The following is a 25022-nucleotide window of genomic DNA, read 5'->3' as shown; positions in this document are numbered from 1 at the left end:
CATCAGTAGCAGCATTTTTTTTTATCATGTCGTTCCTTTCTAGCTCTCTGCATTCTAGTAATCCATGCTGGCACAGTGAAGAACTTCCAGCGTTTTTAAAAGCAACAGGTTGCCATGAGTTCAAATCAGGAGGACTAGCTGAATCCTAGATCATCTATTAATAGGAATGACAATCATATTAATAAATGTTTTAATTTATATTTCATTAACTTGTAAAGATTGATATTGTTCACCAATGTGGACACTGTGGCGAGCACTTCGATAGATCCTGTTAATTAAGAGTGAGGTTTGCTTTGAGTTCATCCCTCGACTCAATGATATCACTGGGGATGGAGGGTGCTTAGTACATTTCAGGGTCATTACTGCGGTATCTGGGTGCCCAACAAATATTATCATAACTAAACTATACAAGCCCACAAGTGATCTGGCTTCCTCTTTATTTGCCTTAAGGAGGTTGGTTTGTTTTTGTTTTTTTAAATCTCTCGCTCCTTCACTTAGTAATATTTACCATAGCAACTTGGTGGTAATTACCACCGTTCTATAAAGATCATATCACACTTTAGAAATTAACTTTGTCGGCCAATATATGCACAGTTCAGCTATACACCTCAGCAAGCCCAAGTCTATCTGTATATTGACTAACAAACATGCATTATCAAGTGTTATTACTTACGAATATACAACAATAGAGTTAAGAGGCCTGAACAAAATCTATTTAACTTTCAATAACCATACAAAATTAGAAAAAGAAAAGTAACAAGTGTACAATGTTTTAATTCAGACAAATATACAGAATTGTACATTCTTACTCCATATGGCTTATAAAATAAAATCTTTACCAGTAATGTGAGATACTGCACAATTCAAAAGAACATATTTCAGAAAAGCCATAAATACTAGAAAATATTTGATGTTTTACAAAACTATCACACCAGCTAAACAAACCTGATGCTGAAGAATTATCCTAAACTGATATTCCTAAAAAATGTGAAACCATGACTTTTTTACACAGCTTGATAGATGTTATTGGAATAAATAAAAGAAGCCTGAAAAACTCCAGTTTTTATGTTCTTACTTATAATCCTCAGATGGAATATTACAGTAAAATGCTGCTTTCTCATTAATCATTGAAGATGTATTCTGGTTAAAAATTACAAACAAATACTTTTTTTATAAATCAAAAGTTAAGAAAATGACATAAGATTTTTGCATAATATAATTAACTCCTTATTACAAAAGGCAGATCAACAATTCTAGTCCACTGTAATGCAACAATCATCTTCTGTCGGCTTGTTCCAAACTGTGCAATGTATTAAAAGAATTTCTGTTTGTAAAGAATTCAAACTTTTATTGCATAATGAAAAAACTCTCCACTTTGTTTTGAATCCACAGTCACCCTCCCCAAATCAAGTTCTTCATATTTTACGTTTTTTCCACTCTGGCTTATTGTCTGTTTCATCTTCCTCTGATTCCACTTCTGCAAAAACTGCTTTTGGTTGAGTCCTAGAAAATATTAAGAAGCAGAATAATGATTAAACTACAGCTCTTCTATGCAGAAGTGAACACTTTCTTCTGTTATTTCCAAAAGAGAAAAAAAATGTTATGGGCTTAATTATTTCATTTTAATCATGAAATAAAAATATTCACTAAATTTCTAGCAAATCGGATAAATTTGCTGTTATAAGGCAAAAAATGAATGAACAAGCAGACTAATGAATAAATATACATATCTTGCAAGTACTGTTTGCTCTTCAGCAGGCATTGTTATATGTGTTTTCAGTTAATAAAATTAAGATATCAGAAGGGAATAAAGGGAGTTTAATATAAGGCTACAAAAACTGAGCTATATATTTTCACATTTCATGGTATTTTTTAAAATAAATCTGTCATACACTGTAGTTTGACAGCTGTCATCAAATGAAAACAAGAATAGCACAGTTTCTGACTAAGTCTACACATGAAAAAACAGCTCCTCTCCACAGAGACCATCCAGCACTACTGTAGCATAATAAAATTAACAACATACATACGAGAACACACTGTATCCTACAAGTAATCTTGAGCCTTTCTATCCGGATATTATTTGCTTGTAATTTAAATAACATACTTAAAAACTTCACAAAATATTCACTGACTACTTTTTAAACTAGAACAGTATCAAATAGTTTTTCACCAAACTCTGTGTATGTTCAATTCCACTGTTTGGCACTTTAATTTCAGTTTAGTCTACTGTTACCAATTTAATGTTTAAGAATAACCACAAAACCTTCAAGCACTACTAGTGAAACCACTGAATTTCTAAAATTGGCCACAACAGAGATTCATACTTCCATACTTCGAAGTGTAAAGTACAAAATGCAGTCAACAGTGTTTTTGGCTTATTAGCATATTAACTAATGTTTTTACAGCAGTTTGAGGATGTAAAGAGCAATATAAAGCACTTATATAGCAATTATTACAACTGTTACTTGGCAGATTCTGCAAACTGCATAAACCTTAACAAAATTGTGCTTAACTTAAAATAATAGGCATAATTAAAGTTGCCACTGACTTCAATGGGAGCAAGAGCTAATATGTATAACACACTCTAATATTAACAGGTTGGATTCTCCAGTCTGCTAAGTATGTGGCACAACATGGATTTAAAGAAGCGAGAGATAATTAGTAAAGAATTCCCTTTTGGATGGGCTCTCCCCTCAGTGTAGCTGCCTTCTACACCCACTACTCCTCGCCCCCAACACAGGGCTGAGGAGTGTTGCGGGTGTTTCAGTTGGTACGGGCATGTCAGAGTGGACCATCCTCCACTGGTGTTAGGTCCCTGAGTAATCTTGAGATTTAGTACATGTGTAGTAGTCTTCCCCACACTACAAGTTCAAATAGGAATACCTCAAAGTGCATTATGGAACTTTTAGTGAGCGGTAGCAGGGTCCACTCAGGGTAGAGCACTGTACATTCACACCCTGGCTTGTTGCGAATTAAAGTCTCCACACAGACAAGGGCAAACTCACTTTCCCTCCAACTCACTGCATTTAAGCAGAGCTTGGGATCAATCCCAATGAGACAGCACAAGGCATGAAGATAATGCACTTCATAGTGTGCAAAATTAATTCTATATCAAGTTAAACACTTTGAAAAAGTGAAAACAGTCAGTCATTTTAAATAATCTGAAGAAAGTTCCATAAATTCAACTTATTCAATAGGGAAAAAAAAAAAGTAGCAGCAGCAATACTTTAGCCAACATGGTCATCGGGGATGAAGGCTTCACTGGCTGAAACACATGATTTTGTTGGCCGTTGAAGAAATGCAATTTATGGAATCTCCTTTGTTTTTCCTTCTCTCTCCAAATCTTGTTGATGGAAGTTTATTAACCAACTTTAAGAATCTATCTATCTGCCTATCTAGGATTTTGTACAGAAAGGTATCCAAGTGTCATGTGGTCACAAGTTAGGTCAACATCAGGTTGTTTGTCAATGCAACACAACTGACCTGTGATAACTTATTTCTGTATAAAAATCTGTGAAAATAAAAATCTGAGTTGGAATCATCAAGAACATAACAAGAATGGCCATTCTGTCTCAGACCAATGGTCCATCTAGCTCAGTATCCTGTCTCTGACAGTGGCCAGTGCCAGATGCTTCTGGCAGTTGCAAGTTTAGGACAGCCCAAGCATGGGATTGCATCACTGACCATCTTGACTAATAATCATTGATGGATCTATTCTCCACGAACTTATCTATTTTTTTTTTTAAACTCAGCTATACTTTTGGCCTCACAACAGCCTCTGGCAATGAGTTCTTCACACAATGTATAGTCAACCTGTGGAAGTATTTCCTTATGATTGTTTCAACTCTGCTGCCTATTAATTTAACCAGGTAACCTCTAATTTTATGTGAAGGGATAAATGTCACTTCCCTATTTACGTTCTCCATACCATTCATGATTTTATAGACCTCTATCATATCTCCCCTTAGTTGTCTCTTTTCTAAGCTGAATGATCTTTTTTAATTTCTCCTCATATGGAAGCCATTCCATACCCAACGTTTCATTGCACTTCTCTGCAGCTTTTCCAATTCCAAAATATCCTTTTTTGAAATGAGGCCAGCGGAACGGCATGCAGTATTAAAGGTGTGGGTGTTGCATGGATTTGTGTAGCAACGCTATGATATTTTCTTTTATCATCTATCCTTTTCTTAATGGTTCCTAACATTCTGTTAGCCTTTTGACTGTTACTGCACAATGAGCAGATGGTTTGCTGAGGACTATCCACGATCTCTTTCTTGCATGGTAACAGCTAATTTAAACCCCAAGGAAGAATAATTTAATTCACAATATGGTAAAAATCCTGTGTATTTAGGGGAGCAGAATAGTGTGATTTAAAATATCATTGTAAAATGACATATGAAATATTGATATGTTTGCTGAAACTTGTAAGATGTTCCGAGTCTACTAAAACAAAAAACTGCAACACAACCTAGTAGTAACAACATCTAGGGAAAATGTGAAGAGGAAATCAAGTCTGTTTGCTATCGCATTTTTACAATTAGCATGAAATGACTTACTGGACTTGGTTTAACTGGCGTATAAACCTCCCCACCTCCACAGAATATATAACTCTGAATTGGGACACCTAGGATGATTCATTCATCTGACTGTTCTAAAGACATGAGCAAAGGAAAAATTCAGTTTTTGTTAAGCCATTATTAGCAGAAATCATTTAACTTAAACAAAAAATCATACCACTAGCTTGAAGTTGCCAGTGGTAGTAGGAGTTTACTGCATGACTAACATCTAGAAAAAATTATTAGAACAGGCTTATTACTTTAACATGTTTTCATTTCCAAGGGCTCCATGGTATACGGAAAGCTATGACATTTTTTCTTCCTTCAGCTCTCTCATCAATTTTCATTTACTGTCATAAAATCAAGCATCACCAGTTACCAAAGAAGTACCGCAATGGTCCTGAAATGCACACCGAGGCCACGTAAAGATTATACAAAACAGAGTTTAAAACACAAAGAGGGAAAATATAGTTGTGTGTGTTACCATAATGCTCATGTAAAAGCTCTACATATCTCTCTCTAGCAGAGATGGCTGGAGAATGACAATTTCATTTCACAATTTCAAAGGAAAGACTACCCTGGACCTCAGAAACCGTCCTGTTTGGAAAAAACTCGTTACTAACCTTTTGTAATTGTTGTTCTTCAAGATGTGTTGCTCATGTCCAATCCTTACTAGGTATGTGTACTCTATGTGCACAGTTGCCAAATATTTTTTCCCTTAGTGATATACATAGGGCCAGCTAATGCGCTGGTATCGGTGACGCCGCTGGCCCTGCATCCTCTCAGATCCTTCTTGCCAGAAATTCCAACGGAAGGACAGGAGGGCAGGTCATGGAATGAACATGAGCAGCATATCTTGAAGAACAACAGTTATGAAAGGTTAGTAACTGTTTTTTCTTCTTTGAGTGCTTGCTCATGTTGATTCCATGCTAGGTGACTCACAAGCAGTATCCCAGGAGGTGGGCTTGGAGTTTACGGATGTGCTGATTGCCAATTTCGGGAGAGCAGTGTTGCAATCTCATGACCTGTTGGGTGATGGCCATGAAGGTGTGAATCGATGACCAAGTCATGGCTTTGCCGATGTCTTGGATTGGTATGTGCATGAGGAATGCTGCTGCCGAAGTCTGGGCTCTTGTAGAATGAGCTGTCATGATGGCCGGAGGCAGAACTTTTGCCTGCTTGTAGCAAGCCCAGATGCGGATGATTATCCAGGATGAGATTCTCTGGGATGACACTGGGACACCTTTTATCCTTTCCGCCACTGCTACCAAAAAAACGTGTCGACCTACAGAAGGTCTTAGTTCTTTCATTGTAGAAGGCCAGGTCCTGTCTAAGGTATGCAGCCAATGTTCCTCCTCAGTTCTGTGAGGCGTTGGAATGAAGATGGGCAGAAAAATGTCCTGGTTGTTATGGAACTGTGATATCACCTTTGGTAGGAATGCCAGGAGTGGGCACAGCTGGACACTGTTCTTGAAGAATGCTGTATAAGGGCGTTCTGAAGTTAAGGATCTGATTTTGGAAACCGATCTGGCTGAAGTAATTGCCATACGAAGGCAACCTCTTATGAGAGGAGCAGTTTATTAACAGGCCCACTTGACAGGTGGTCTGTACTATGCCAATGCTGTGCTGAACCTGAGCCTGCAAACAGCCTTTGAACTGCCATACACTTTGTAAAAAGCCTTGGGGCTGCCGATAGTCTGAAGGGGAGCACGGTGAACTGGTAGTGGCATTGGCCTACCACAAACTGGAGGAACCAACTGTGTACATCGAAGATAGAAATATGGAAATATGCATCCTTTAAGTCAAGAGTGGCGTACCAGTCTCCCGAATCCAGGGAGGAAATGATAGAGGCCAGGGAGACTATGCGGAACCTCAACTTCTTGAGATATTTATTGAGGCGACGCAGGTCCAGGAATGACTTCAGGCCCCCTTTCGCCTTCAGGATTACGAAATATTGGGAGTAAAACCCCTTCATTCTCAAATCTCAAGGAACTTCCTCTACAGCCCCTACAAGTAGGAGGGCTTCTGTCATAAGTAGATAGGTAAGGGTTAATTTTCTTTGCCTGTAAAGGGTGAACAAAGGGAACCAAACACCTGACCAGAGGACCAATCAGAGAACTGGACTTTTTAAAAGTCAGGGGCGGGAATTGTGTACTCTAGGTCTTTTGTTTCTCCCAGCTATGGAGGAAACAACTTTCCTGCTAACTCCTATTTCTTTCTAATTTCTCCTACAAAGTGTAAGTACAAAGGCAACAAGGCAAATAGGCTGTTATATGCTTTGTGTTGTATTTACATGTGTGTTGATGTGCTGGACTGGTTTAATTTGGCTATCTTTTAAATCAGACTGTTTATTCATATTTTCTTATAAGCAAGAGCCTGTATTGATCTCTTAATGCAGTAATATTGTTTTGTATTTTCTTTCTTTTTATATAAAGTTCTTTTTTAAAACCTGGCTGAGGTTTTTGGGGTTTCTCCGGTGAGGCTACAGGAAGGGGGGGTGGAAAATCTCTTTATATTAGCTTTACTAGATTTGAATGCATCGCCTCAGGGGGAGGGTGATTTCCCTCTTTGTTTTGCCTTCAAGGAGTTAAGTACTGCATCGCCCAGGCTCACCCAGGGAAAAGGGAGGGGGAAGCGGGGGAGCAGATAACGAGGAGACAAGGGGGAAGAGCTTGTTTTCCCGTTGAGATAGGGAGACCCAGGGGTTCTGGGTCTTGGGGGTCCCCCAGGGAAAGGTTGGGGTGACTCGGGGTAACTAGGAACCCTAAATAGTCCTAGTTGGTGGCAGCGAGATAAAATCCAAGCTGGGTATAAGCTTGGGGGAGATTCACAGTAAACACTCAGATGCTGAACTCTAAGTCCAGATTTGAGATAGACGTTTATTACAGCTTCTACCTGTCATATGAGACGTTGCTTGTGAGAGGGCTCCCTGAAGGGGGACAGGGCTAGCGGGTAGGAGGAAGGGGTAGATGAAAACTGCAACTGCCCAACTGGCACAGTACTGAGCACCCAAAGGTCTGATGTTATGTGGGACTATGCAGCATAGAAGGGAAACCAGCGGTCCAAAAACAAAAGAGGGGATGGATCCTGTCTCAAGTCTGGTAAGCTGTCTTCAGGCATACACTCAAAAGGCCTGCCTAGACCCACTGGCATATCTACTTGAACCCGACTGGGAGGTGGGGGCAGAAGGCATGGGCTGGTGATGTTTACACCCCCTCCCTTTTCTCTCACAGGAGTCCTGTCTCGGGGCCTCAAAAACCTTGGAGGCGTGTTGAGGCCTAAAATGCTTCCTGGAGGCTGGGGTGCATACAGGCCCAGAGAGTATAATGTGGCCCTTGAATCCTTGAAGCCATACAGCTTGGTATCCATCTGTCCTGGACCAACTGCTGCACCTCCTGGGAGAGGCCCAACTATTGGAGCATGAACAGAGCCACATGGTGACCACACACACCATCGTTCTGGCTGCCAATTTGGCCACGTCCAGAGCAGCTTGGAGGCCAAGAACAGCTGCCTTGACTCCTGCAGTCTATCTGGGGAGGACAAGTGGCCCAGCGAGGGTCTCATCATGTCTGCTGCTCCCCTTTGTCCCTCTTTGTCCCTCTCTCCGTGTGCTGTTTCTTGTCTCCATCAGCAGAGCCTTCAAATGAATGTCTGTATCTTTTTCAATCCTTGGCCTGAAGCCCCTGCAGATTTTACACTTTTTCACTTGAGCTTCCCTAAGGCACTTTAGACAGGCTGAATACGGGTTGCTTATAAGCATAGATTTGCCACAGGTGGAGCATGGCTTGAATCCCGGAGATTGGGGCATACCCAGTCCGTGGGATGACATCCTGCTAAGATCGGGATAACTATCTACACTCTAAACACTAACTTGGTAACTAAATTGACTAATTACAACTATATACAATGGAATTAAGCTCAAACTACTAGGTTAGGAAAGCCTTGCAAAGGCAAGAAGCCATTCCAACCACCATCATGGGTGGTAAGAAGGAACTGAGAGGGTGTAGGGCCGGTGGCACCCCTTATACCAGCACATACGCATGGGGCTCCAGGGGGCACTAGGACTGGCTCTATGGATACCACTAAGGGAAAAAAATCTCTGGCAACCGTGCACGCACACCTAGCATAGAACTGACATGAGCAAGCACTCAAAGAATAGATACATCTCTGCAAAATGTTTTGGCTTTGACAAAACAACATATTTTGATGAGAAATTGTTTGGTCGAAAATGATCTGACCAGGTCTGCTCTCTAGGTTAAAAGCATCTACCCACAATTTTATTATGCTTTAGGTTACAATGCACCAGTGCTTTCTTAGAGAAAAGGACTGCATGTGCTCCAATTGATATTACAACTCCTTCCCCTAAGCCACCTCCCTTTGTGAATGGAACAATGAGGACACAGACACATATGATTTGGCTAAGTGGATGCAACATTATTTAACTTTAAGATATCTCCTAAAAACACCTACCCTGGCAGTAACAAAAAAGGGTAGACACAGTTCTTTTTCTCTTTTGTCCTAAACCCCTCTAGCCAAAAATGCACTTGAGCTACCCTAGTTGGTGCCTACATGCTGGAGGAAAGGAAACTGATGTTTTTTGAAGGAGTAGGTATCTGCTTTTATTTAGCATATGGTATCACTGCCATCTGATCATAAAGCTCTAATTGTGTCCCCAATTCTAAAGCCCATTTTATTTTAATGACTGTTTCTTTTAACACTGCTAAATATAAAATGTTGACCGTAAAAGTCTTAGATTAACAGGAAGATACTTCCTGCTTAGGCTCCTATCCTGTACCACTCAGGTCAGTGTAAAACACCCATTCACTTCAAATGTGGATGATTGGATCCACAACTACAACATTTAGTGGTTCCCTCTGGTGGTACGTTTGAAAGACAGAAGGACACCTGAAATAATTGAAGCATCTCTGCAAAGCTGTGTTAAAGCAAACAGTTCACAAAGAAAGTTGAAAATCTTAACAACTGTTGCCTCAAGTTCCTTTCCTCCAACTCTTTCTTTGAACTCTTCAGTCTTCCTCAATCCCGCTTCACTCTACTGAAACTAGTCCCACCAAGGTCTCTAACAATTTATTCCCTGACAAATCTCAAAGTCTTTGCTCCATCTTCATCCATTGTGACGTGTGTCACAGTTTCATGGTTACTGCACCTGTATTCCCCCTCCGTAATCCTTTTAAAACACCCACTTAGAGATGAAGAAACATAAGACACTTATGCAAATAACATCTACAGTTACAATATCTAGCATATAATATGTAACTACTCATGTTTCAGGACACAAGCCCACCACCAACTGCCTAGAGTTAGGAACAAACTTCCTCTATTGGCCTGTTATTACATAGTTGACTTTGTGGACATCTTAGTTTGAAACAGGCCACTGCCAGAGACAGGATAGCATACCAGATAGACTGTTCTGGTCTTGTTCCAATATGACAACTCCTATGATCCTCTAAAGGAAAGTGAAACTCTCTAGTACGTCTTATTTTCATTGCCAAATTGATTTTAATTAACTTTAAAAAAAATTAAACAACCAGTCCTAATAAATCAATTTGTCAGTTTTTCAAAAAAATGGTTCTGTCAGAATGTAAGTAAAGAACTTTAAAAAATGTTTTTACTTCACTGTTTTCTTAAATAATTCATTACCATAGCTAACCAATATAGTTAAATAATATAGACCAGCACTTTTCCTATGAAAACATTCTTATTTTTTTAAAAATAGGTCAATCTTTTATTACAGCAATGTGATTTTATTTACTCTTCACTGCTAGTTTTGAGACTTCCAAAAAATAAATGTGGACTATAAGCTGTGTAATAGGTATGTTTCATAAAGCATTTCAAAGCTAGTAAATGAGGAAAATAGTCTAATTTAAAATATTCCCCAACACCTGATTTAAGTATGGCTTTTTCTTATTGTACTTTCAAATAAAAATGAAAAAAGTCTACCAAATACAGCAGATCAAGCCAGAACTATTGTGTTTCTATCCAGATGCTTTTACATAAACAGTAACTAATTAACATGAAGATTTCTTTTCCTCTTTCCAGAAGACTTCTTGCTGCTCTTGCAGAGAAGTTTAAAATGTCACGAGGATCAGCCCCGATAAGCCTTATAAAAAGGACTTCCCCTGCTTCTGACTGTAGAAGACAGAGGTTAAAGCACAATCATTTTCCTCTAGTACTTAAAATCAGAGTGTATCATCCCAAATGTTTTCACTGCACTTTGAAGTTCATAGATCAAATTCTTTTAAATTATTGTTACTCACTGGATAGGATTCATTCATTAAAGAATAAAGCTGGCTTCAGGCAAATGGTATGACTGTGAGGAGACATCACTTATATAATTTGTGACTAAGAATGTGAGGGTAAACCACAACTTTCTTGGCTCTGTGCCCACTGTTTATTATAAAGGAAAACCTCAAAGTGCAGTGTCAATTATATCCATGACTTGATAATCTGACATACTTGTTAACCCTACCACTATGAATCAGGACCAGATGAGCTCGAACCCAGTCATCGCAATTACAGAATTATAAAAATTAAAGGAAGGGATCAGCAAAAAAACTTGGACCTAGTAGTCTCCTCTGTTTAAAATTATTTAAAAAACCAGGAATAGGGGGGAAAAGATTAAATATGCAGTGAGGGATTTTTTAGCTTATGCAAAGAATTCTCTATTTTTCTCATTAAGTGAATAATCACCCATGGGAAATATATATATATAAAAAAGCCTGGTCAAATAACAGACTGGTAAATGGATTAAATTGTTAAATGGATTAAATTGATAAATTACTGAAAGACTGGAGGATAGCTAATGTGATGCCAATTTTTTTAAAAGGCCCCAGAGGTGATCCTGGCAATTACAGGTCAGTAAGCCTGACTTCAGTACCGGGCAAACTGTTTGAAACCATAGTAAAGAACAAAATTGTCAGACACATAGATGAACATAATTTATTGGGGAACAGTCAACATGGTTTTTGTAAGGGGAAATCATGCCTCACCAATCTACTAGAATTTTTGGGGCAGGGGGTCAACAAGCATGTGGAAAAGGAGAATCCAGTGGATATAGTATACTTAGATTTTCAGGAAGCCTTTGACAAGATCCCTCACCAAAGGCTCATAAGCAAAGTAAGCTATCATGGAATAAGAGGGACAGTCCTCTCATAGATTGGTAACTGGTTAAAAGATAGGAAATAAAGGGTACAAATAAATGGTCAATTTTCAGAATGGAGAGAGGTAAATAGTGGTGTCCCTCAGGGGTCTGTACTGGGACCAATTCTATTCAACATATTCATAAATGATCCGGAAAAAGGAGTAAGCAGTGAGGTGGCAGAATTTGCAGATGATACAATGCTACTCAAGATAGTTAAGCCCCAGGCAGACTGCGAAGAGCTACAAAAGGATCTCTCAAAACTGGGTGACTGGGCAACAAAATGGCAGATGAAATTCAATGTTGATAAATGCAAAGTAATGCATATCGAGGGGTTCTAAATTAGCTGTTACCAAGAGTCATTTTGGATAGTTCTCTGAAAACGTCCACTCAGTGTGCAGCAGCAGTCAAAAAAGCAAACAGAATGTTGGGAATCATTAAGAAAGGGATAGATAATAAGACCGAAAATATCGTATTGCCTCTATATTAATTCATGGTACATCCACATCTTGAATACTGCATGCAGATGTGGTCACCCCATCTCAAAACAGATATATTGGAATTGGAAAAGGTTCAGAAAAGGGCAACAAAAGTTATTAGGGGTATGGAATGGCTGCTATCTGAGGAGAGATTAATAAGACTGGGACTTTTCAGCTTGGAAGAGATGACTACAGGGGGATATGACAGAGGTTTATAAAATCATGACTGGTGTGGAGAAAGTAAATAAGGAAGTGTTATTTACTCCTTCTCATAACACAAGAACTAGGGGTCACCAAACAAAATTAATAGGCAGCAGGTTTAAAACAAACAAAAGGAAGTATTTCTTCACACAACGCACAGTCAGTCTGTGAAACTCTTTGCCAGAGGATGTTGTGAAGGCCAAGACTATAACAGGATTCAAAAAAAGAACTAGAAAAGTTCATGGAGGATAGGTCCTTCAATGGCTATTAGCCAGGATGGGCAGGGATGTTGTCCCTAGTCTCTGTTGGCCAGAAGTTGGGAATGGGCAACAGGGGATGGATCACTTGATGATTTACTGTTCTGTTCATTCCCTCTGAGGCACCTGGCTCTGGCAGGTATCAGAAGACAGCATCAGAAGACAGGATACTGGGCTAGATGGATCTTTGGTCTGACTCAGCAATAGGCACTCCTATGTTCTTATGATACTATACATTGCCCATACATACAGAAATAAGACATTATCTAAGAAAAAGAATACAAACAAAGAAATAGTGAGTTTAAAAGCATAGTTCTGGTACCCAGAAGTTAAATAGAAAGAAAAAGTGAAATTTTAAAAATTCATGTTTTGTAGATACAATCATTTAATTAAAGCCCTTTAAAAAATGAACACTCACTAAATTTATACATTTTTCTATGCTTTAGGACAGTATATTTTAAATGGATTCCTAATATAATTAAAATATCACATTATCTTGTATTATTTATACTGTGGTACTGCTCAGACACCTTATTTGGAACCACAGACTCGCAGTGTTAAGCTATGTACAGACACATGGGAAGACACGATTCTGGCCCTAAGGAACTGCTGCATATAGCATAAAGTATGCTGAAAAGTTCAATAATTTATGACAAACATAACATTATATTTTGCATATTTTTATTAAAAATATTTTGGGAAATACTTGTAAAATGTTGCATAAATAAGGTATATTTATTTACATAGCAAAGTCTGATAAATATATAATGATCACAACCATTACATTGGCTATTTATATGCACAAATGACTAGTGATACACCTGTCTGGCGAAACTGTACATGTAAATTAGGCATAAACTACATGCCTATGTTTTTGAAAATCCAAGTATGAAAAGGCAAACTTTCATCAGAAATGTAGTATGATATACAGAAAGGGTCCAAATTTGTGTGTGTATAAATAAAAAATTACTTTAAAATGCATTTACCATGGGATACCTCTTAACAATTAAAAAAAACAATGAGGAGTCCTTGTGGCACATTAGAGACTAACAAATTTATTTGGGCATAAGATTTCTTGGGCTAAAATCCACTTCATCAGATGCATGGAGTGGAAAATACAGTAGAAAGGTATAAATACACAGCATATGAAAAGATGAGAGTTGCCTTACCAAGCGGGGGGTCAGTGCTCTTGGCTCATTAGCACTGATCCCCCACTTGGTAAGGCAGGGGTCGGCAACCTTTCAGAAGTGGTGTGATAAGTCTTCATTTATTCACTCTGATTTAAGGTTTTGCGTGACAGTAATACATTAACATTTTTAGACGGTCTCTTTCTATAAGTCTATAATAGATAACTAAACTATTGTTGTAAGTAAAGTAAATAAGGTTTTTAAAATGTTTAAGAAGCTTCATTTAAAATTAAATTAAAATGCAGAGTCCCCGGACTGGTGGCCAGGACCCGGGCAGCGTGAGTGCCACTTAAAATGAACTTGTGTGTCGCCTTCGGCACGTCTGTCATAAGTTGCCTACCCCTGTGGTAAGGCAACTCCCATCTTTTCATATGCTGTGTATTTATACCTTTCTACTGTATTTTCCACTTCATGCATCCGATGAAGTGTGTTTTAGCCCACAAAAGCTTATGCCCAAATAAATTTGTTAGTCTCTATGGTGCCACAGGGACTCCTCATTGTTTTTGCTCACACAGACTAACATGGCTACCACTCGGACACTGTTCTTAAAAATTAAGTTTCTTAAGGAGGGATAATTGCAGTTTCTTTGGCATGAAATTTATCGTCAACCAAGCTGTCAAGCCAGCATGTTGCTGGCTATTGTCCAAGCCCTCCCCTCCGCCCTGCACATCACTGTCTGGTGTGTAATCTAATAGCATTCTGGACTTACATCCTCCCCACTTCTCTGCCAGCTCTTTTCTTCCCCTGCAGCTACATTTTTAAACAATAAACCGTAACAAGATCTGCCCACCTGACACAGTGAGCCTCCTATAATACTACTACATTTTAAAACTTTCATGTCTATTACATTACAGGTGTCAGGGATGAAACCTAATGTCTCATCAATGAAATTACTTAGCCAAATATACACTGGAGTACTTACCTATCTGATGGTCTGAGTGGTCATATCTACTTCTTTATGAAGGGATATTTATATATTTTAAGTAAAAATATCTGAATTTAGACTCGGAATAAATTTCTTCTCACGCACATGTGAATCTCCAAATAAGGAAAAAACAACCACCATACTTGGCATCTCCATTACAGTAACCTTCACAGAATTATCTTTTTAAAGAGTACTTTTTTGGGCTGGTAAATGTAGGCCGTATTGCATTATTCATTTATTTTATATATTTTGTAACACTGGCATAGGTGTTATAAAAGTTAATATTTCCCAGTTCAAAGCCAGCCTAGGTCAGTGGAGACCAAAAACTGTTGCCTGATGATAGCTGTTGAATGGTCTGTGCGAAGAAGTTGCACTCAGCTCAGAGGATCAGTGTCCACATCACAAATACTCATCCCTGTTAACATACTATGAGTAACTTTCAAACTTGGCTTTTCTTAATTATCTTCTCAATTACAGAAGTAAAACTTACACAGTGGCAGCATTTTCTCCAGTTGTAAAATTGGATTATTGATACTTACCTTCTTTTGTGATGCATTTGTACATCTACAGATGAAAAGTGCTAGTTAAGAGTTAAATAATAATAAATAATAATTTGGAAAAAAACATTTTGCAGTGGCAATTTTTTATAAACAAAAAAGCCAGAAAATGTGAGATATTGTTTTAGAATCTTACAAGTAAGCAAAGAGTTGAGGGAATTTATTCCATAGTTTAAATGCCCTTATATGTAATGTATATGCACCAGACACACACATATTATGCATTGAATATTGCTGGTATAAAAGTTTATGGGCAAGAATTAGACATGGCAAAATAACTCATAAATGGCAAAAAGTATATTCTACAGGTCAACCCAGACTCCTGCCAGTTAAATCATTATACCACTACTAGCACTCATGTTTTTGTTTATACCCCATTTTGGAGCAGACTTATTTTAGGGAAAAAAACTATTTTTAGAATCCTTCCACCTATAAAGCCAAGCTAACTTAAGTAGATGCACAGTCTTGTAATATGGGTCTGGCTTTTAGCATGTATACATACCTACATGATTGTGTAGTTTGAATCTTGAAAAATTTTGAAAATATTAATACATCCACATCACATCATGCTATTTATGTCACACATTTTAGAGGAACATCTACTTCAGACAGTGTTAAGAGATTTTAAAAATATGTATTGGTACTATTGTACTCTTCCACCTATAAAGGCAGGATTACTTAGTACAGTGGAGTTTAACTAAGAGATTTAGGACCATGAGAAATAGTAAGACAAATATATTTTAGAAAGCTTTAAAATAGCATTCTAGCACTAAAAGGTTAGTTTTTAAAAATGGAAATTGTAGAAATTTATACTTTTAACAATTTGATGGGTTGTACACACTGCCTTCATATCAGAGCTCTGACATACTCTTAGTTTATATATTATTGGCAATAATCCAGAAAAGGCAGCGAATACTGTTAAAAATGTATATTTTCTGCTTATATCGAACTCCCAATGGCTTTAAGAAATATTGCTTGTATTTTTTAAAATTGTTTCCTTACTTAGAATAGGCTGGAGCAACCCAGTAGGGGTTATCCTCAGCTTCCTTTGCATGTCGTAAAATGGCCTCTCGGGGGTTGCTATCATCAGTCTTATCCAATGCAATATTCTTGACTATGTATGATGACAATGTACCTCCATGAGTTCCAACACGGCCCCCACGACCTATAATTGGAAAAAAAAATATTTGAGAGTGAGAGTAATGAACACATAGGCAAAATGTGAAGTACTGTGTGTGTAACACTGATCTAGTAGTGTACTGAACTTACATATTACTATAAAGAAAAGAGATGTGAGGAAGAAAAGAAAATAGCATTTAGAGTTGCATTCACAGCAGTGGTCTATTGAATATTTTACGGGCCTAAACAAAAAGCCAGTCATTGTTGTTATTATTTATTTGCATGGAAGTAGCAACCCAGACATTGTACACACCCATAAGAAAGACAGCATTCCCAGTCTCAAACAATTTATAATGTAAATATAATTTCATGAGCAAAACTACTTGTAGAACTCTGAAATAAGTTTCCCATTTACTTATAACGATCTGAAAAGACTAAATATGCGTTACCTGGTCCTGCTACTGGAGGTTCTGGTTTGTGAGATTTCAGGGGATCCAGCCTATCCTTTTCCAACTGTTTCCTGGTACTTCGTTGCCGCGGTTCACGAAACATTGGAAGGGCATGAGCTAAAGAGAAAATTCACAGTTTAGGAAAACAATTCTGAATGTTAGAAACCATATTTATTTTTACATCTCTAACCCTATGGGCCAGACTACTTTTGACCCTTACATGGAGAAGATGCCATCCCTTGTGCAATGCCAGGGACATCATTCTAACATGCCTCCACATTGGCTTATCACAGTATATTTTATAGGACTTTATCATATCTGTTTTTAAAAGTCTAAAGCAATCAGATTTCCATAACTTCTCCAAAGACTATTCCCTAGTCTAATAAATCACCTGGGCAATTTACACTTATTTAGCTCATTTCTCTGTTGGTCAGCACACCAGTTACCTGATCAACCACTTGTTCTTTTCTGAGCTTCCAATTTTTCTACATCTTTCTAATAGTGGGTGCTAAGACATCAAAATTCCAGGCACAGTTTTACAGCAAAGTGACAGACGGGGGATTATCACCTCCCTGATCCAAGTTGTGATGCACTTCTGCATATGTTGCCAAAATCAATTTTCCCCAAGAAATGAGGTAAATTTAGGTTGGCAGGACCTAATTACTGCAGTCAGAATTTGGCCAGGACACCAGGATTTAACACCTCTTGAGAAAGTTGCCCCAGTATTTTTAACAGCCACAAATTGTCAGTGTGTTGTTCTTAACCTCTCAACAAAAAGACAGTATCTTCAGCAGCACAGTAGCCTCTAATGTGGGGGCACTGGCTCTACACTGAATCAGAACTATCCACTGAATCATCATCATCTCTTTCCGAGTTATTCTGGGAGGTCTGCTTAATTTATTAGACTTAATTAAATCACAACCCGGATTATATGGTGGTGGATCTTTAGGAATAAATGTTTAGAGTTTATTTTTGCAGACTTCATGAAGTATGAAGTGTCTGAACAGTTTGTCGGCAAGTAATGAGCTTGATCAGTTTGCGCAGGGCATTTGAGGTGACTAATGTACAGATCCAAGATTTTGCCATATGTGGAGTCAAGCTTGTTTGAGGAAAATCTAGCTGAGTAATAATATGCCTGTATTTTAAAAGTAATACCTAATCCCTCAAGTGGCATTCCTGCATTTTGAGCAATCGGTATATGCAATTCTGAAATTCAAATATGGTTTGTTGTGCTTTCTTGGTAAAATGATGCTTTATGTTCCCTGTAAGGAAGGTGCTTCTGAAAAGCTTCCAAACAAGCAACAAACCTACAAAAAAACTGTTAAGTGGAACTCCGAATTCTATCAGTTTAGAAACATTTTCAGTACATTATTTAGTATGGATCTGTTCTTACTGGGTTTCCACAATTATGTGCAAGAAAGAACCAGACAAACCCTCACAATAAAGTTAGTATTTTCAGAAACTAGAGAAATCCATACCTAAGTACCCAATGGTGGGATTTTTTAAAGCTCCTAATTGACTCAGAGGCCATTGTCCCACTGGATTTTTAGGCTCCAATTTTTGAAAATTTGCATAATTGAAGCACTTTTAAATGCAAACATTAATTAATGAACGTATAGACACTATTTCTATTATAGGCTGTTCAATGCTACAGTTAAGGTTGCCTAAAATTACCCATTATAAAGCCCCTCTTTTCATGCGCTTATAACTTTGCCAAACTAACTGTTGAGGCGGAAAATTTTCCATACTGAAATTTGGAAAGTTTCAGTAAATATGAGTTAGCTGCTTCCAAGAGTGACGTTCCGGACGAATAGGTAATTTTGCCAATGTTAACATTTTTTTTGACCATTTCTTTGAGCAGCTCTAGCATCTTCACAGTTTTTAGTATAAACATGATATTTTGCAGGAGGGTAGTTCTGAGTGGTGTTTTATCTGTTCAGATAAAAATTCCACATATCGTTGGCTGAGTTCTAAGATCTGGAAAATCATCACTTCCACATTTTTAGTAGAATGTCTTCAAGACTTGTCCTTTAAGTCTGTGAACATTCTATTGGTACGGTGTATACTCCCAAGTGTCAGAGATCTGTATCAACAAGCACAGAACACCTTAATCCTGTCTCTCTCTGACTTCTAAGTTTTTATCTTTGCAACCTCAAAGTATTTTTCATGGAGTTTTTTGTATAAAACATATATAAACTTTAAAAGGCCAGCCTGGCTTTCTGAAGGAAAACTTTAGCCCATCCAGAATTTTATCAGATCAAGTCTGCATTTGCACCTTGTAAATAATGATATTAACAACTATACAGAGTATATGCAAGAACATTTTCATATGATGTGTAGTATGGTGGACTGCTTCTGGGCTATATCTAGTCTCCTGTGAAGTGTAAAAACAATGCGCAATACGGCAATAGTTTGACTTTTTGAGATGGGGAAATACAAAGGTAAAAGCCTGAGAAATGCATACAAGTCTAACTTTATAAATATATATTCAAATTACTTACGTGTTATAATGTAATCCTGTGTAAGAGTCTCTGCCTGTCTGGCTTTTCGTTTTGTTTTAACCACACATAGTTTTGCTCCCCTATGTTAAAAAATAAAGTAACTTAATTTATTTCATTATAATAGAAATAGACAGTGTTTGTTCAAGATAAAATTCCTGCCAGGTTGAATAGTACTTTTACAAATGTATGATGTATGTATGTATGTATGTATGTATGTAAGGGAGGCTCGAGAGGTTGATGAAATTGTTATAATGTGGCTTAAAGTCAGAGGTGGATATGAATGTGGTAGTTTCATCTTATGCTTTGCTTGTCCACAGCCCAAAAACCACCACACAGTTTGCAACTATTCAACCCAGTTATCCTCATTCAGCAGCAGAGTATTGGCGATCTAAATGAAGATGCCCTGACAGAACTATGGGGCAAAGCTTGCATAGGTCTTGTTGGAAGTAACTTAAATTGTAACTGACAAATTGGTGCACTCTTTCTTTATAAAGCTATATATCTGTGAAGGAAAAGGAAAAAATGAAACCAGGAAACTATCACAGACAAGAGTGCGCCTCTTCCATTCAGACTTCAGGGTTGGAATCCTCCTGCATTTGTTTATGTAGGAGCAGGAACCCAGGCTCTGATGTCAAATCACTACAAAGCCCTCAAAAATATACACAGAAAGAAAAAACACTTGGGTCCCAGAAATCTTGGGAACCTGAGCTTGTCCCCACAATCAAGCATTCAGGTTACAAACAGCATCCAATATGAATGACAGCTTGAAATTTAGAGTATAATACTCTTTTGGCTGCTAGAGAGAGAAGCATCTGAGCATGCAAATGAACAAAGAATTGTACGTACAGGTGGGAAAGGACAATCAGAAAATCAGTTGTGCTCTCTCCATCTGCCAGCAGGAAAATGTGCTGGACTGGCAGAAAAACTATGCAATGAGGATGTTAAATTCCAAACAAGGCAGCGTCTTTAAATTCATCCTGCCACTCTCAACTGCTGGCTTCCCTTTTCATTAATTGCTTCTGTCTTTCCACCGTTTAAATATGCAGTTACTGGCCATAAGCAGCAAAGAAAGGGAAGCGGATGGGAAATTCTCTCATTCCGTCCCTCACCTCTTCTCAAATTTGGATTTTCAACATAACTGCACAGACCACTGAAATTCAAACTAAGAGTTGGACTCCTAAACAAAATGCTACTTCAGAAAAACAAGTATGACTACATTAAACAGTCTTTTTACAAACACCATTTCAACAGTCTTCGGGGATTGTGAGGGATATGCTAGTCGGGCATTCCTAAATCAGTTTTCACACAGTACACTGATGGAACCTCATGGAAAGTATTCAAACCTCAGATATGTTCCAAATTTTAATATCCAAGTATACAGTGGAATCAGAGGCTCAGTGCAAAATGCACTGCTTCTGAAAATCATAAGCTACTATTTTTTACTCACTGCCTCACAAATGATCATAAACTAATTTCCTCAACTTTTAATATGGTCAGTCTCAGGTTGAGAAAAAAAACATCGTTTTAATGATAATGTAATTATTAAATACCTCTGGCTTTTGACTGGATCATAATATACTTTAGCCAATCCATTTCCTGTACCAACCATGATCTGGTTTAGCTTGGGATGCCAAAGACAACGCACAACACTCTGAAATAAAATTACATATTGATATTGGATTAGTATTTTTGTGTCTCAAACTATTTAGCTCTTGAAATAAGATATAGCATACAACTTTGCGAGGGTTTTTTAAAAATAATTAATTAAGCCGTTGTCCTGAGTCTTACTTCATATAGTCTTTCTTCCCTATAGAACTAAAACTTTCACACACAATGCTGCTCTCTCACTCACTGACTCTGCAACAACTTAAAAACAGTCAGTTTTCATTCTGATTTCTTCTTTCCCCAGGATGTCCTAAAGAACTAATCCAGTTTCAGTCTCTGCCTGTAGTGAATGCCTCAGCCTATACTCCACCCCTATTTTGATCAGTACACAAACTCATTTTAGACTGTCAGGGCCTTAGTAGCTTGTTGTTTTACACACTCAACATATTCATCCATATGACATATCACCAGGTATGCTCTAGTTCTAGCAGAAATTAATTCAGGGAAGTCCTATGGCCTGTGTTATACAGGAGATCAGAATAATCACAACAGTTCCTTTTGGCTTTATAATCTATGAAACTATGAAAACTAGATTTCAGTTTGAATTACAAAACCAAAATGAAAAATCTCTTTGAAAGGTCAAGATGATTGACTGAGGAGGTAACTAAAGCAAAGACCACTATCTACCATGAGCGACAACAAATCTTAATGTTCACCTAAACAATAGACTTTATGTATTTAGATAACTGGACAGTGCTTGTTGTTGGGATAACTACCTTATACAGTGATAAATAAACTCTAAGACTGAGGGTTATAGTGTTGACAGGACTTGTACTAACTATCTAATAAATGTATCTAGAGCTAAAAGGATTCATGCTCATGATATTATTTCATTGAAATGTGCTCAATCATCTTTCAGAACCTCCGTCCAAGCCTACTGTTCTACCTTGCCCAGGAGAACCTTTCAACCTGGACTAATCATTTGTTTATTAAATTATATTTATATATCTATTGAGATGGGGGTGTGAGAAAGAGTGCTTTTGCACAAAATATCTTATACAAGCCACAGAACAGGTGTTCACTCTAGTTTTAACAAGAGAAGTATAACAATTTAAATTATAATAAGGAGTGTAAATGAAACAGAATACTGTAACTTGGGAGACTGGAGACATTTTAGGGAGTTGTTATATTACTTTGGTGACCTTCAAGTGAATGGCTATATATTCCCCCATTGCCAATTTTCAAGCCTTCCACTCCTACCCAATACTTTCCTGTCCCATTCCCAATTTTCGTTTCCATTCCTGGCCTAGCCCCAATACAATTTTATTTGGATGTTAAATATGAGCCATGTGCTAATATGCTAGTGGAATGCCTGATCCTGAAAAAAAAAAATCTGTTAAGCCCTAATCATTTGGACCTTCTTTTGGCTATAAGATAAATACAGGCTTTTCTCAATTATTTATTGAGAAACAGGTTTCACAGTGCCGAGCCTGAATGAAGTGGCAGTTAATAGAGCCTTCTGAAACATCCCTAATATAAACCTCTTCCCACACATCACACAGACACAATAGTTTAAAAAAATGACACCTCTCCATGCTTCCACAGGTATGCAAGGTTAAATATACAGCCATATTAAAGGTCAAAGTTCATTTTACAGGTAGCAACTAGTAGGGATGTAAAGTTAAATTTCTTGAAGTTCAGCATCTCCATAATCTGTCATTTGCTATAACAAGTTACCGATGCAGTCAATGTCAGCCTGTTAATAAGCTGTTTATTTTTTTAAAAAAAAATTCTTATTTGTTGCAATATCAGTTATTACTCAAATGCTACAGTAATTTTAAACACACACAGCTAACAGCAGAATTCAAGGTTAAAGGTAAGTGGCCTTTTCGTTTATTAATATTTATTGCATGTGTTTAGCCAGCCTTTAAAAACTTTGTAGTTAATGCAGTTCACCACTTTCTTCTGTCAAGTAAATGTATTTTATAGCATGGTACTGGATACCAGCCAACAAAAACAAATCTTGAGACATTGTGGCTCACGCACTGATGGGAATTGCTAAAATTCTAGCTTGTCAAACACGCACAGCACACTTAAAAACACTGTGGCACGTGCTTCAGAGCAGGCAGAAGAAACTGCCATAAAACACAGCATTATAAATCTTCTGAAACAGTAAAATGTCTCCAGAATGTAATTTATTCAAAACTGAGCATATACAAGCTCTGAACAGTCAAATAACTTTACTATACCACTAGTGTATAAATCTACTTTACAACACGTGACAAAAAATACTCATGTTGATTTTTAGGATCATGCCAGAAGTATACACTACCCTGAAAGACTAAAATACTGAATCCTAGGAACTAAATCTTTATAAGTCTTCATACAAGTTGTCCCACTGAAGTCAATTGTGCAAATATGGACTACTCAGATGACGGAACATTGCAGACTTGGGCACTAAATATGTGAAGATAGTAGGAGAAAATCCTCACATTATAAAGAATTAAATTAGTAACCACCGCATATATCCTAAGACTCACAGTTAACTTCGCTTTTACACTTGGAATTAATTTAGAATTTTAGTTGGTAGGTGTTTAGTGAGGAACCTAAACTAAGAATGTATTAAAGCACAGGAACTTTAGTCCTGAAACCAAGGGACCCTGCTCCTGAAGTCACATGATGAAGTCAGAATCTCAGCTTTCATTTAAAAAAAATCCCAACACCCTAATTTTCTAGCCCTCATGCCTGCAAAGAAAAGATTGAAAATGTGTATCGAGCACGAGAATGTAAGCCTTAGTCCACAGACAGCCTGAAACAATAGCTCTGAAAGGTATGCACTTCCCTCCGAATCTCGATGGTGTGATAACTCTACAACCCACTGTTCTTGGGAACTCTGCCAACTCCATCCCAAAAGTGTGTATGTAGCAGGAGGAGAATACAGGAGGCCTGAACCATGCAGATACAACCCCGGTCCCAATCCACTGCCCCTGCTTCTCTAGAAGAGAATGAGGGCCATGGCACAGGGGCAGGGCAAGGCTGTAAGGAGCCTCTTATCATGGTGTGTGTAGGGGCCTGGTGTGCTTTAATCCAGCCCTACCCTAAATTCCATCTAATTTTAAAATCAATGAATTTTTTAAAAAAATCCTGTTTTACTTTAACATTTAGTCTTTGCCATGGCATCACAACACGGCAGCTGGTGCTTAGTTTCAGCTACACCCAAGAGACAGCAGCAAAGAATCCTGTGGTACCTTATAGACTAACAAATGTTTTGGAGCATGAGCTTTCGTGGGTGAATACCCACTTCGTCAGATGCATGCAGTGGAAATTTCCAGGGGCAGGTATATATATGCAAGCAAGCTAGAGATAACGAGGTTAGTTCAGTCAGGGAGGATGAGACCCTGTTCTAGCAGTTGAGGTGTGAAAATCAGGGATCTACAACCCTTCTGGACAAATGATCCCACACTTTCACAGGCCTGGGTGGCAGGCCAGTCCTCGCCCACAGAAACCTGCCAACAAAACATATCTCACCGGTAACTGCACACCACACCATAAGTAACTCTAGCTCAGGAACCAATCATGCAACAAAACCTCGTCAGCCTAACTCCTCGCCAACAATCACACCAGCGACACCATCACAGGACCTAACTTGATCAGCCACACCATCACCTGTTCTTCACCTGCACGTCGTCCACCAATGTAATATATTGCCATCATATGCCAGCAATGCCCCTCTGCTATGTAATCGGCCAAACTGGACAGTCTCTACCAAAAAGGATAATGGACACAAATCAGATATTTAGAAATGGCAATATACAAAAACCTGTAGGAGACACACTATCAATCTCCTGGCCACACTATAGCAGACCTTAAGATGGCCATCCTGCAGCAAAAAAACTTCAGGACCAGACTTCAAAGAGAAATTGCTGAGCTTCAGTTCATCTGCAAATTTGACACCATCAGCTCAGGATTAAACAAAGACTGTGAATGGCCTTTCCAACTACAAAACCAGTTTCTCCTCGCGCTTGGT

General features: G+C 38.1%; 1 protein-coding gene across 2 annotated transcripts in view; it reads right to left on the bottom strand.

Annotated features, from left to right (window-relative positions):
• Window positions 1-754: 754 nt before the first annotated feature.
• The window catches only part of WDR70 (WD repeat domain 70), a 276981-nt gene continuing 252713 nt past the window's right edge, over window positions 755-25022 (bottom strand). For both annotated transcript variants that reach the window (XM_075066919.1, XM_075066921.1), the window contains exons 14-18: window positions 20941-21041; window positions 19391-19470; window positions 16890-17006; window positions 16324-16486; window positions 755-1503 (exon numbers count right to left, since the gene is read on the bottom strand). In XM_075066919.1, the coding sequence (XP_074923020.1) occupies window positions 1416-1503; window positions 16324-16486; window positions 16890-17006; window positions 19391-19470; window positions 20941-21041 (549 nt within the window). In that variant the 3' untranslated portion in view covers window positions 755-1415. The remainder of the gene's footprint in view (window positions 1504-16323; window positions 16487-16889; window positions 17007-19390; window positions 19471-20940; window positions 21042-25022) is intronic.

The sequence above is a fragment of the Chelonoidis abingdonii genome, chromosome 6 (genome assembly GCF_003597395.2).
Source record: "Chelonoidis abingdonii isolate Lonesome George chromosome 6, CheloAbing_2.0, whole genome shotgun sequence".
In the NCBI taxonomy this organism is placed as follows: domain Eukaryota; kingdom Metazoa; phylum Chordata; order Testudines; family Testudinidae; genus Chelonoidis; species Chelonoidis abingdonii.
This window is presented reverse-complemented; position numbering and strand designations above follow the sequence as displayed.